General features: G+C 44.6%; 1 protein-coding gene across 1 annotated transcript in view; it reads left to right on the forward strand.

Annotated features, from left to right (window-relative positions):
• PRKCQ (protein kinase C theta) overlaps positions 1-13,978 on the forward strand; it is a 48,317-nt gene that overhangs the window by 23,732 nt on the left and 10,607 nt on the right. Inside the window, exons 14-16 of the mRNA XM_013943235.2 lie at positions 6,656-6,747; positions 9,195-9,257; positions 13,048-13,186. Of these exons, the coding sequence (XP_013798689.1) occupies positions 6,656-6,747; positions 9,195-9,257; positions 13,048-13,186 (294 nt within the window). The remainder of the gene's footprint in view (positions 1-6,655; positions 6,748-9,194; positions 9,258-13,047; positions 13,187-13,978) is intronic.

Raw genomic sequence — 13,978 nt, forward strand, 5'->3', positions numbered from 1 at the left:
TTAATGTGCTTTATATTGGCTTTAAAATCTCTTACATTGGCAGAAGGGAGAAAAGAATTGTAAATCGGACTGTGATCTTAATTTAAAAATTCTTAGATCCTAATCCTCTGAAGTGTTTTCCATGAGTATTTCCAGGGGAAATTCTCATCAAAATATCTCCTCAGGGGAAAATTGCAATTCCTGCAAAATTTTCCAGGAGAGATTTCAGTTTTCTCATATCTCTGTCTTGCCATTAGAGGAACAGGGCTGAATTATTTCACCTGAATCACTGCGTGTTGGCTTCGCCCGTGCGAGTTTCGCACCCATTTGTCGTTCAGCTCTATTTCCCGGCTGTGCTGCAGACACTCCGAGGAACCCTGGCTGAGGCCGGTGTGCTCTCCCCAGGCTGTGCCCAGTCCTTTAACCGTGCCATGGCTGTGGGACTGCAGATTCATTGTGGCAGAAGTCCTCCTGCAAGGAGGTGGAGTTGCAAGCCTTGACCTGTAACTCATTGAACCACTGAAACACAACGAAATCTTGAACTGTGCTGTTCACAAGCTGTGAGATCAAGTCAAATATCCTTCTAGCCAGTGTCCTGTTTTTGGTGTTCACCAAGCAGGGATGCTAAAGGAGAGGGTACAGGGCAACGCAGAGGGTTTTTATCCCTTGCATAAACTGTCCCAGACTTTGGCATTCAACAGTGCAGGAGGTGATAAGACCTTGAAGCTTCTAGGTTTCTAGATCTCCATCCTCCTGGTCTGTTGTTGGAGATAAGTCATTTTGGAAACTTCTGATTCAGGGCTTGTGGGCCATGTTTGAGCCAGCCTGAGAGGAAAGCCAAGGGAGAAATGGGAAGCTTAGGGCACTGGGAGGCTTTGGGAATCTTGGCTTCCTCTTGCAACCAGCAGGCAGGAAAACTGGCAAGGTCTCATTCAGTATTGGTCTGTATTTCACCATAGTTCAGTGGAAGTAGCGGCGTCTCAGCAGAGTTTTGGGATTTCAACAAGGTTCTGCCAGAGAACTTGTGAGCAGCTGTGGTTATAACATGCAAAATGTAAAGTCTTTAAAAGATGCTTGTGGGGTGGTGTCAGCCCATGTGGTGTGAGCATGTGGAGCATCCTGGCGAGGAAAAGAGGGGGCCAGCTCACAACAGGGATTTTTAAAGTGACAGACAATTGGCTTCGAGGGCATATTAAATAAACATATTTCCATTGCCTACCCGTTGCCCAGCTCTGAGGAAAATCAGCCCGAAACATATTCAGCTTAGACTGGGATTTCTAAAAGGCTGCAGTGTAGCTGCTCAGATATTCGTCTTCCCTAAAATGTTGGCTTTTCAAAGTAAAAACATTACTTTTTTCCCCCATTTTTCAGTTGATATTTATTTAGGTTTTATTTAGTTTTTGGTTTGGGGATTTTTTGATTTGGGTGTTTTTTTTCCATCCCATAATTTTCAGAGATTTTTCATCCAACCTTAAAAAAATTAGTCTCTTGCCAAGATTCCCCCCAAAACTAATAGGGGAACCCACTTTGTCTTGCAGAACAGGGGTGATAGTAAGTCAGCCTGCAGGGCCCAGCTTTACCACTGCGTGACATACTTTGCCTGCTCTGAGCTGCGAGGAAAGGTCCTAGGAGACCAAAATTCAAGTGAGAGTGGTTACCAGCCATGTCAGCACATTGATATACATATGCATATATACATATATATATACACGCATATATATGTGTGTATATATATGCACACGCATACATATATATATTTATTCATATGCTTTTTCACTAAGTAGATGGGCCCACAGAGCTAAGCATCCCAAATTGGTGGTTTAATATGCAGTCAAAGATGCTGAAAGTGGGAAGATTAGAACGAAAAAGAAATCATAAGATCAGGGACTGGACCACACTGGCTGGCAACTGTAAGAAATGCTGCCATCTCTAGCAGATAGGTTGATATTACACAAGGGGAAAAAAGTTTTTTAGAGCGAAGAACAAAGTTAAACCTCTTGTTGCTTTGATCAGTAACAAATTGGCTTTGCGAGTCTCCTTCCCAGCGGATGGGATTGCAACGGTGTGTTGCGACATTTACTGGTGATGTGGTGGAGGAGGGCTAGGAGGCCTTTGGTTACCATGCAGCCTATGAAGTAAAATAGGGCCGAGGTCTGGATGAGCATCCAGACTGTTGAATTGTTAGCGTGCTCCTTTGGCATGATTTTAGCCTGTGATAACTCGCACTCTGCTGCTCAGGAATAGTTCAGCGGTAGCATGAGCCAGGAACTGTTACCAATAGGCACTTTGGACACACCTGTTAAATCCTGGAGACTTAGCCTTTGGGTTCAGGACCCTCTTTTCTGCAGTGCAGCATCACAGCCTCTTCTGTTCTCCACATCCCCCTGCACTGTGCCCAGGTCACACCAACCCTCGGTGCCAAGAAAAGGGGGGTCCCAGGGCAGGAAAGAGACCATCCTGCTCCTTTGCAGCCCCACGAGAGCCGGGCTTAGCTATGGGAAAGTGTGAGACAGGAATCAACTGTGGGAATTGCATAGTGTCATACCTTTCCCTTAGCAAGGACCAACCTAATTTAACGGAATTGCAGTGGAGTTCAGCCTCTTTGTCTGGACTGAGGAGCCTTCTCCACATGGAGCCATTTGCTAGGATAACTGCTCTAATCAGGGTAATGCTACACAGTCCTACAGCATTAATTGTTCCAATATTCATGTCTCAGAAGCCCTGGGAAGGAGAATTTTGCTCTCCAGTAAATGGTGTTAAATTGTATATTTGTATGTAGGTAAATGCTTTCAAATGCATAGAAAACAGAACCTTAAAATCTCCGCAGAAAAGTACTCTGGAGGGCTTCCAGCTGGTATGAGGATTTTAAGAGCCCGTTATAGGATGTACCTTCAAAAGACCAATTTAAATGCTGCTTGCTTTATACTCATTGTTTATAAAGTGGAAAGCATCCCTGATGGTGACTATTCATTCTCACAGCAGTCGCATGCAGAACAGAAGCAGGTTGGTTTAACTCCTTCCCTGCCATGTCCTGGAGAGGTAGAGAGAGCACATGGCCCAGCAGAGAGGATATTAGCTCAGCGTGGGCACTGAGGGACTGACAGGACAAGAAACTGAGTTCTTGCTAAAATCAGGTCTTTCAGCACCCGGTGGGACTGAGCCGATCAGGGCACCATGTTATTTCGCATGCTGGATGCACTCCTGTGTGTGCCTGTGTGTTGTACAGCACCATTCTGTCTGCTGTAGGAACAGCACTTAGTCCTCCCACAACGGGGTTAGTCCTATTGCCTCTGCTGCAGGAAGGATGGCATCCAGTATTGATGTTCCTGAGACAGTTTCAACTATCCTGGGGCAGTTCCCAAGGCAAAGTGCAGGAACTGCCTTTCCAGTCCTCCTTGAACTCTGTGGTTATAAAGGATGGCCCCAGACTCTGTCTTAAGACCGGGCGTGCTTATCTTCTGTCATGTGAGTCTGGAACCATGACCAGAAGTTTGGCTTGGGTGTTTGCTACCCAAGGATACTCTCACGGCAGGGGGTCTGCAAGCTGACCACGGTTTGTTTGCAAGACATATGTGTAGGAAGAAGGTGGGAGGCTCTTCCAAAGCCTCTTTCAGAGCTGTATAGATGCCATCGCTGAGACGTTCATGTTTGTTTGCTTAGTACCCCTAACCTGTGGCCAACACAGAGTTAAGAGCATGCTATCGTTAGTATGCCCTATCTGCATATGGTACCATCCCTACCGCCATTTCTTGAGAAATACTTACTCTACCCACTCCTGTCTGCTCTAGAAGCTGACAGACTTCAGAGCCTTGCACTATCAGACACTTGAGAAGGAGACATCAGATAAATTTCCCAGGACAAGAGGAAGCGTAGGTCAGAGCCTGTCTGAGAGCACGTCTTCTGTGCTATTCTAAGCCTTTAACCTCTAGTACGCTGTCGAATTTTCAGTGATTTCAAGCACAGGTTTTGCTGCTTCCCTTTCGAGGATGTTCTGTAGTGCCGTAGATCTTGAGCTTAGGAAGTTGTCTACAATAATTGGTTGCAGTTTCCACTGCTTGATTACATCTTGCTACTCATAATTACCTACTTAGGGCTGACCTCGAGCAAATTATCTTCTTGGACAATTCCAGATAATTGACCTTTATACAAAGCAAGGGGAACTTCCAATTTCAAAGCAGAAAACTCAGAGTGATGCTGTCTTTCTTTTTAACAGCATTTATGTACCACTCGGTAGCACCTGGTAGACCAAGAATTTCAGTAGAAATCATGCCTGAGTCAGGTTTGTGGTCTTCAGCTTCATATCTTTAGATAGTTCAGAGACTGAACTCATATACAGGTATGAGTTCTTTGGATGCCGAAGTGTCTGAGAGGTTTCAGCTTTTCTTTCGCCAGATGGCAGAAAGATGCTATCAGAGCCCTCAGTTCAATTATATGGGTGCATTAGGCTGTTACTCAAATCCATGAGCAAGCAGAGTGTGATTGCATCTTCTGCTGAATAAACTGGGACTTCAGTTTACTCTTAAAGATGAGTGGTAAGGTGTAACCGAATTCTGTGGAATTCCTGGGGAACCCAGGGTTTTTCTCCTTCCCAGCCTACAATCTGAATCTGCTGCATTTGAAGACCCAGGAGGTTTCTCCTGTTCCAGTCTTCCAGTTCCAGTAGATTAAGCCGCTGCTGTTCCCACTTGCAGGTCCTGCCAGTAGCAAGGCTGAGCACGTATCCTAAAGGTGTGAATGTACACACATACCTGGTGATTAGGCAGGGGCTGGCTCAGACAAGCATACTGACCACCAACCTGCTTACATGTGACCAGCCTCTTTTACACCACCCCCCCCTCCATTTTCCCATGCTTATTCTTCCCCTATTCACCTTGACCCCTCCCTTTCTCCAACCTTTTCCCAATTAAACAACCTCTTTTGCTACGTCTGAACACAGTTTTGATATTTCTGATACCATTACCTAGATCATCTTGGCCTTGCACGGTGTTTACCAATATGTTTGCTGGGTGCTGTTGCCTCGCATCATTGCACTCCCCAAAAGGTCCCCAGTATTCCCCTCGGCTGTCTGTGAAGCTCGCCGATCTCTCACATAACTCCTTCTTAGCCATCTGAGAGACCCAGCTGTTCCTCAAAACATTGTATGTAACTTTAGCCATCTTATCACACTGTTATTTGCCATGTTCAGCAGTATCTTATGTGTCCAGTAGTTTCTCATGGTCTGTTGTTAGCTAAACCTTGTCATCTCCCTGTGTGTTTTAACAAGCATCTTCTCAGATGCTTTCCTAAACTGGATCCTTAACTCACATTTCTTCCAAGATTTGTGCATGTGTATCTTAAATTGCCCAAGTCCATTTGGCCTTCTTACTTGCTTAAACTAATTCACGCACATAGATCTCTGCAGATACAAGATGTTCAAACTGAAAAAAAACACACCCATTTGGTTTATTGGTAAAATTTGTATTCTTTCCCTGGGATGCCAGATCTGGCCCTGTGCTTGTCAGATGACAGGTGTGGTTTCCAGCCAGGCTTTCATTTAGTAAGAGTACAGTAATTAAAAGGATCTGGCTAAAGAAATTGCACAAATTAGAGCAGACAGCTGTTATGTGAAAAGAATAAACACTTTTTTTTTTTTAATAGCCAGCTCTTGGATTGCTGCCAGAGATGCTTGCATTTAGATCTTCTGGATAAAAATCTTCCTTCAACTGTTAAAAATATAAGTGAAAAGAAGTCTCTTTTCCAGCAAAATTGTGATGGGAAATAGCCAACAAAGGGAAGATATTCATAAACTTTAGGATATCCTGAAGATCTTCAGCTTTAGTGTGGGTCTGGTGGTGAAGTTAGGGCTGTCAAAGCAGCAAGGGCATCAATGTGATGTACATCAAGGATTGGAATGGAAACTTTGGTGATCTGTTCTCTTTATTCAATGCAGAGAGATCCCTTCACCCCCCTTATGTAGCAGGAGGAGAGTTTTCCATGGCCCTGGTAGAGCAGCTAATGGTTGCATGCAGTTGGGAACAAGGACCGTATCTTTTTTTGGTCTTGTCTTACATGAAGTGCCAAATGGATATCCAGAAACATGAGTAGTTCATGAGTCTTGCCACTAGCAAGTTAAATTCTGCCTCATTTAATAGAGTAGCTCCCAGGCTCCAAATCAAGCACGTGCTGAAACAGTTTACTGCATCTGGCTGATGTGTCTGGCAACTCAAAAGGTCGGACCCATAGGTGTCCATAAAGACATTCAGGAATGCAGGTACTACCTGGCTGAGATCTGTCCACTGGATGGATCATACACTGGACTGTGACCCAGGAGACCCGGGATTTACTTCCGCTTCTTCCAGTAGTCACCCGGGAAGCTTGTTGATCTGTGCTTCTGCTGCAAAGGCACTGTAGGTCACTGATCCCCTTCCAGTGCATCTGGAGCTCTGCTGGTAAAAAGCAATGGCACCAGCGCGTGCATTCATAATGTTTACTAATGCTCATTACCCAAATCAAAGTAGTAAGTGTGAGTATAAGGTTAGAGAACAAAGAGCAAAAATAGAAATCAGGGAAGAAACCGCTTTCTTTCCCAAACCCTATTTGTAATCTTTTCCTTCCTCTTTCTGACTGATTTATTTTTTCTTTGCAATTTTTTCTCCTCCTTCCCCACCCCTAATTGTCATCTTGTCTCCTTTTCTAGGAAAACCTCTTTTTTGTGATGGAATACCTCAATGGAGGAGACCTCATGTTCCATATCCAGAGTTGTCATAAGTTCGACCTTCCCAGAGCAACGTAAGATATTATTATTGCCTTTTTGCCTTTAAGTCACATGCCTGGTAGAAGCAAAGGGGGCAGCTGGGGACACCAGAGCTCTTAGTATTATTATTCTCCTTCTGCCACTGTCCTGTGGGGGTAGCCCTGGATGAATCACTTCACTTCTTTGTGCCTTGCCCCATCTGCAAGATGGGGATAATGGTTGTGCCTTACACTGGACATCGATGTGAAAGCAGCACCACTCTCTCGGCCAGAAGCCTCCAAACAGATCAAAACGGGTGTGCAGGAGGTCATCACCCCGGCCGAAGGACGAGCTTGGAGCAAGTCACTTCCTCTCCCTGTCCTCTTTCCCCTCCCACGGATGGCTTTTTAGAGCACATCCACACAGCTGATTTCAGTCAGATGTGACCTTGCTTTGCGTTCTGGGTCAACCAGGGAAGCTATTTCTGTTTGGAAGTGTTACAGACGCTACTCCACCCTCGAGAGCATTGCATCTGCCCGCAATCTCATCCTTTAGCCTACAAACCAGGGCTCTCCTTCCAGCCTGTGACCTGGCTCCCCAGTTTTGCTCTAGCTACAGAATAGTCCCCTGAAGATTTTTTCAGAGCCAAGAGACCAGCTGGCAGAAGTTGTTCCTTGGGCTGCCCTCTCTGCTGGATCAGTCCCCTTTCCAGGACTGCAGTGTCTGCTGGCCGGAGTGTGGCCCATCAGAGAGAAGCTCCAGAGGGGCCATCTCCAGTGACTAGAAAAGGCCCTGAGCATGACTGTTTAGGTGCCCCATGGATGAGGATCGTGTTGAAGCAACCTATAGGTGTCTGCTGTGAATTACCTATAAGTAATTCACCTAGAGTTGCTCCAGGGTTGTACTGGTTGGGTTTTTGCTCAATCCAGAAATGCGGGTCTCAGAAATGACATCATGCACCCAACCTCCACCTCAGCTTTATTACCATCAAAGAAATCCCACAGGTGCATTCTCAACCATCTCTAGAACCACACATCTTTTACTTTACAACTCTGGGTAGCCCCTAGCCAAGCTGCAGGCCCTGCTCAAACTGAGGTTTCCAGTCCAGTGACCAGAGGCAAAACTATTGTTTGGTAGAAATAATGGAAGGCACACATTTTTTTTCCCTTTGAGTTTTGAGTTAAAAATAAAAATAAAAGCGATAAAACCTATCAGAAGTGCAAAAGGTAAATTTAAATAAAAAATTAATACACCAACAGAGAATTAAAAATTTATTTAGCTGTGATTAAAATAAATAGAGGAATTAGAATAAATTAAAGGTTTTTTTTTTTTTAATCCTTTTGTGAGCAAAAGGTATTTTGAAAGTCAATATTTAAACCACTATAGGAGTTAATTTTTATTTAATAATTAAAACTGAGCCCCTTCATTTAAATCAGTGTTTAATGTGAAGATTTTTTTTTAAGCATTTGCATGTTTAGAATTAAGCCCCTAGGCTAATGCATTGAAGACTGGGGGACCAGACTTTACAGTGCTAGGGGGGATACAATCCTGTGGTTACCTTCACTTCTGGGCAGAGTGCTTTCATTGAGCTTTCATTGTTTCATGGTGCTTCAGCCCTATGCTGGTTCTCTGCAGCAGAACACACTTTTATCCCTTGGGCAGAAATGTGTTGAAAACAAAGATCCAAAGCTCAAAAAGATTCCACAGAAAGACCACTGAGCATCTAGCAGCTCATTCACATCTTGGGTAAAATTGCAAAAGCAAATTATAAATATGGGCACCGAAGAGAGCTATCTGACAAGCCAGGGAGGTCCCAACCCCAGTTGCCCGCTTGCTTGACCATGATCAGGACTGCTCAACGGTTTGTGCAGCGGCTACTGCACGTGGCAAATCACAGCTGCTCTTTCGACATCTGGGGCATTAACTGCAATTCGCAGTTTGCAGTCTGGTGCATCGCTGTAAATCATTAGTTTACACTAAATATGTAAATAAGTGAGAGGCACAGACACCACGATTCTGCCTTCCATGCTACATGGACAATATCTTCTAAGGTAGACAGCTGGAGTTAGGAGGTGGGGTTTTTTGCTTCGGAGATGATCTGGAGACACCCTTGGGCACTTACAGACCAATCTTCAGAGATAGTTACATTTCTAAAAATACAGCTAGTCACATAGAGTTTTTTCAAAGCCCTGAAGATGAGTAGGCTCTGAGTCCCAACTGTTTCCCAGAGTGGTTTCAGTGGGAGTTGGGCTGCTAGGTGCATTGCATGCTTTTGAAAATCTCACATCATCCCTCAGTTACTTGATGGATCAGTAAAATCCAGTTACTCCAAACCTTCTGGAGACTTCATGGGATTTTGGCTCCTGGATCAATGACCAGCTTTGGCAAATGTTGTCCCAGCTCCTTAGCCTCCTCAGGAGTGCTGTTAGTTTCTGTACTTTGGGGTCTACTTGAAAAGGCATGTTGGGAAGCATCTGTTCTAACTCGTGCTTTCTTCGCTCAGGTTTTATGCTGCTGAAATCATATGTGGACTGCAGTTCCTCCATTCCAAAGGGATAATATACAGGTAGTTTTACTCTTCAGTGTCTAATATGCTGAACCTTTTCTGCTTTCCCTGCAAGTATTGATTGTACCTGACAGATTGCTCCTTGGGCTTACTTACTGGTATTGTGGTTCTAGGCAGATTTCGTTTTTACAATGTCTGGTTGTTTTATTTTGAAGAGATAGTGTGGAAAAAAGGCAGTTTTGAGCCCTTCTTAAGAATCCAGTCCTGTTTCTGTTGACATTAAAGCAACCTCTCTGATGCTGGGGCATTTACACTGAGTCATTCACATAACAGCCAGCATAGGCACCCGATTTAATGCTTTCCATGCATGAAGGTATATAAGGTCAAGCTAGCCACGACAAATTCAGTATGTCTGCTATGCTAGCTACTCTGCGACAGTGGTGACAAGCTCAGTTCAAGTAACAGTAGCAGGAAAGCACGGCAATATATACTAATTTGGGGGTTACTAGCAGGCCTGCCGTGTGCAGATCCATGGGGAGGTTTCGGGATTCTGGTTAACCTGTGGGGTGGGATTCATTTCGCCTAACGTCTGAGCTAGTCACCCCAAGCTCTCTTTTAGTAAGCAGAGAGAAATGGGCTTTTTTAGGTAACAGTTCATCAGACCTGCTTTAGGATGAGTCGACTTGTGTCTGAGAAGTGCCCATTTCTACCAGTGGGTGCTAAAGGGAGCCAACGGGGCCTTGGTCAGACGCTGTAGGCAGCTATGCTCAAACAGAGGGTTCCTCTCCCAAAGTTCCTGGCATGAAAGTAGTCCATAAGGCCTCAGTCTGTCAAACCCTGCAGAGGAAAAATCCCCTACTGTAAATTTGCCCATTCAGAACTTCCACTTGACTTCCCTAGGAGCTTCGACGCTATGCACGGGTGCTTTAATCTAACGCACAAGGATTGTGTTTCAGACCTATATAAAAGGACAGAGACAAGATGGGAGCGACAGGGGCTGCAGATATCAGGCTGTGGTCTGCTTTCCCGTGCATGAAAGCAGTAACTGAGTTTCTGGGGAGCTCTAGTCCAACTCATCTTCTTGGGAAAGTTAGTTACTACATTACGGCCTTTTGTAAAATCAGGGAGCAAACAGATTGTCACAAGCAAATGAAAAAGCTCAGTAAAGCAATGATGTTTGCTGAAACCGAAATCAGCTTATTTCGATGTTTGTCATGTAGGATGAACATTAGAACAAATGCTAGAAGTGAATTGCTTGTTTACAATCTACTCTTCCATTAAAACTCAGGCTTTGATTCATATGAACTCTCCTTATTATTCATTATTAGTACTCATGTGGGAGCAGTTTATAGTCTTTATTGACCAATGATGGTGATTGCATAAACATGAGATCAATATCAATAGTATTAAGCTAAGATGATCTCTGAGGTCTCAGTGAGTCTCTGGCTCTACTCATTATTCCGGATGACTGAAAGGAAACATTTTTGGAAGTGCCCAAATCACTTAACCACATCTGTTATTTTTACTCAGAGTTCTTAGAAAAGTCATTTAAAAATATCTGTAGGATATTTTGAGTTCTTGACAGGACTGTTAACATTACTTTTTGGTTATAACTGACATTTTTATTTGAAACTGCTACATCAGCGGTGTGTAGGAGTTTGGATTCGGTTTCAAGGTGCTGCCATGCAACGGTCTGGGTCAGAGTATGTGTCCCATCAGTACGCCCTATTTCCCCATGAGAGGAGAGAGATCATGGGAATCTGGAGCCATAGACTTTGCTGGGAAACGTGGGCTAAAATGGGACAGCTGGATGTTAGATAACATGGTGATATGAAGGAATAGCTCACTCCCAGGAGTCAGTGTGGCTTTGATTTATATATCAAACTTTAATAGAAATGATTTGACCAGTCCTATTCCTTTTCCCTTTTTTCACTGAAGACAATGATGACAAGATCAGTTGAGAACTCACAACCCTCAGTAGCTCGGTCACAGCTAACTTACACTTAGGAAAGGGAACAGAAGTCATTTTTAAAACTACATTCCTTGTGATGTGGTAACAGTCATGAGTCCAGCTGTTCTGCCTCGTACAGCCACGTTCGGGAATGTTGGCTTAAATTTTAATGAATGAGCCCAGGGTTTTTGGCAGAAACTTGTGCAATCCCTGGAGCCAATGAGTTTGAGATTCATCAAAATAATGAAAATGAACTGTAGGTGATTTTTTTTGTTGTTTTTCTTCAATATTCCAAATGAATAAAAGCAGTGCTGGCAGCCAGAGATTGATCTTGATGGTGTAACTGGAATAAGTCATTCCAGCAGGAAACTGTGGCAACATGAGTATCTGCCACTTGGAAAGCAAATACCTTGGTCACCTCTATGTTTCTTTTTGTTACTGTTCTGTTTGATCAATGACTCCCTCTTTTTCTTTGGCCGTAATCTAGCAGCAAGGAACAATTGCCCCGTGACAGCAGTTTAGTGTGTAGACACCACGAGGTCCCACACTCTGATCAGGACCTAGCCAAAGTGAGCCAGGAAGCTTTGGAGAGCGGGAAGCTACACAGCCATCTTTCCTGCAATTGTAGATGATCATCTCAGGAGCATCGTGCATTAGAAACAATCTTCTTTGAGGGAGTCAGATGGTCAAGGCCACTTATGGAAGAAAAAAAAAGAAAATATAAAGCAGTTGTTACCAGCAGGGTAACTATATAAGTGGTTAGGACTCTCGCCCAAGGTGTGGAAAATGTGTGTTGGCTGTGAATCAGTGGAGCTTAGAAAAGACCAGTTATCTCCTCCATTGTGGGCACAAGCAAATGTTATGTCAAGGTGCTTTGGGAGCAGAAGCAGTGATTGATATCACAGGTTAGACAGTGCAGAAGCGTGGGTGCTCTGAGACTCAGGTACCCAAATTCTTCCCACATCTCATGTGAGGTGGAACATAATTGATACGAACATCTGCCTGGGTCATTCTTTTAGTGAAAAGCAAAAACATATAACACAAATCATGCCAGCCTCCCTTTTTTTTCTGCTTCTTTCTCTCTGTATTGCTATGCTTTTCTCCCCTTTCAGAGATTGCTGCCACACAGGGATCTCTCTGTTCTCTGTCAATGGCCGTGATTCATCAGCTCACTTTTATTTCCTTCTGTACACATTTCTTTTTTTCTGTTTCTCTGGGCTCTTTGCTTTCCTCAGCAGCTCTCAGAGCCTGAAACCTCTGACAACAACTTGACAGATATATGCAAAGGACTCTGTAAATCCCCAGGGTTCAGATAGCGCAGCACAGGAATGAAAAGGGGGTGGATGTTCTGCTGATGTCCAGGGTTGTTCTGACCTTCTGCAGGCCACACAAGGCTGGTGGGTCTTTTCCTCTTCTCCCATTGTGGAGCCCACCCTGGGAGAGCTGGCAGCAGCTTCAGAGATGGTCCTGAGACTCACTGGGAATGAGGAAGCGAGCATTAGCCAATGCAGAGTCGGTCCTGTCCCTTCTTGCTCCCCTTCTCTAGGCTTTGTTAGAGCAGAAGCGCCAGCCTGGACAGGGCACTTTTTAGCTTCACTGTTCTGCATCCTCCAAGGACACTGCTTTTAGCAGGTGTCTTGGGCAAAGCCTTCTCCAGCAAACAGGACTGTGCGGGGACAGGAGGAATGGGGGAGAGGGGTATTGAAGTCCAACAGACAGCAACTCCTTTAGTCCTCAGCCTCCCTCTCTAACTACAACATATAGGCACTGCGCAAATGCAGAGAGCTAATTAAAGACTGTACTCTGCTAAACTCTGGCTAAACTAACTCTTCCTAAACTAACTAACTCTATAACATTTTAAAAGGAGGAAGTTTTCTCTATCCTTTTCTTCCTCCACAGAGACTTGAAGCTAGACAACGTCCTCTTGGACAACGAGGGGCACATCAAAATTGCCGACTTTGGGATGTGTAAGGAGAACATGTTTGGAGATGCGAAGACAAGCACTTTCTGTGGAACTCCTGACTATATTGCTCCTGAGGTAGGTGTGGGGTCTGGGGAGGTCAGGAAACTGCTGTGGCTGCGACGGAAGACATGTGTAAAGAGACGTCTGTTGGTCAGTGGTGGTGGAGGGTAGAAAGTGTAATAACCTGCTTTTGAGCAGTTCCAGGCTAGAAACTGGATTTCAGTTTGACTGCTTCAGAGCCTGCCTTGCTGTCTGGCTTTTCACATTTGTGTGGTTAATTTGCTTGTTGTGCACATGGCCCTGGGAAGCAAGTCGTGCTTGGCGTAACCAAGAAACAAAATACTTAATGGAAATCCAGTTTGGGCCATGGAAGAAGCATCTCCAAGAAGCAGGTCCTGCAATTCAGAGACAGAAACAGTACAAGGAATGGGAGGCATGTTACTTAGCTAGCTAACATGTTAGGCCTCCATGTCTCAGTTACCCGTTCAGGCTCCATTATAGGTGATGAGGTGCTCTGGGCCATCTCATCCCATCCTAATACAGAAAATAGAGAAAGGTGGGACAAAATGCCCACCTCGGGCTGATTCTCTCTCCTTATTGAGTAAACACTTTTAGATGGAGAAGGGAGACAGGACCCATGGTAAGTCTGAGATAGGGCTTTGTCTTCCCTCTGGGATTTGCCCCAGTGCTTGAATAGGAATGAAACCAGTGAGCACAGGCTTTCCAGATTCTTGTCTGGCTGCAAACAGAGCCGGCATCACCCATCGCAAAAGTCCTCCCAGAGCTGAATGAGGCACTGTGCGCTCTGAAAAGGCTCTGCCATCAGAGGCATAGCCTTAAAACTGAGTACAAGTTTAAAGGTCTGTC

Source organism: Apteryx mantelli, chromosome 1 (assembly GCF_036417845.1).
Source record: "Apteryx mantelli isolate bAptMan1 chromosome 1, bAptMan1.hap1, whole genome shotgun sequence".
In the NCBI taxonomy this organism is placed as follows: Eukaryota; Metazoa; Chordata; class Aves; order Apterygiformes; family Apterygidae; genus Apteryx; species Apteryx mantelli.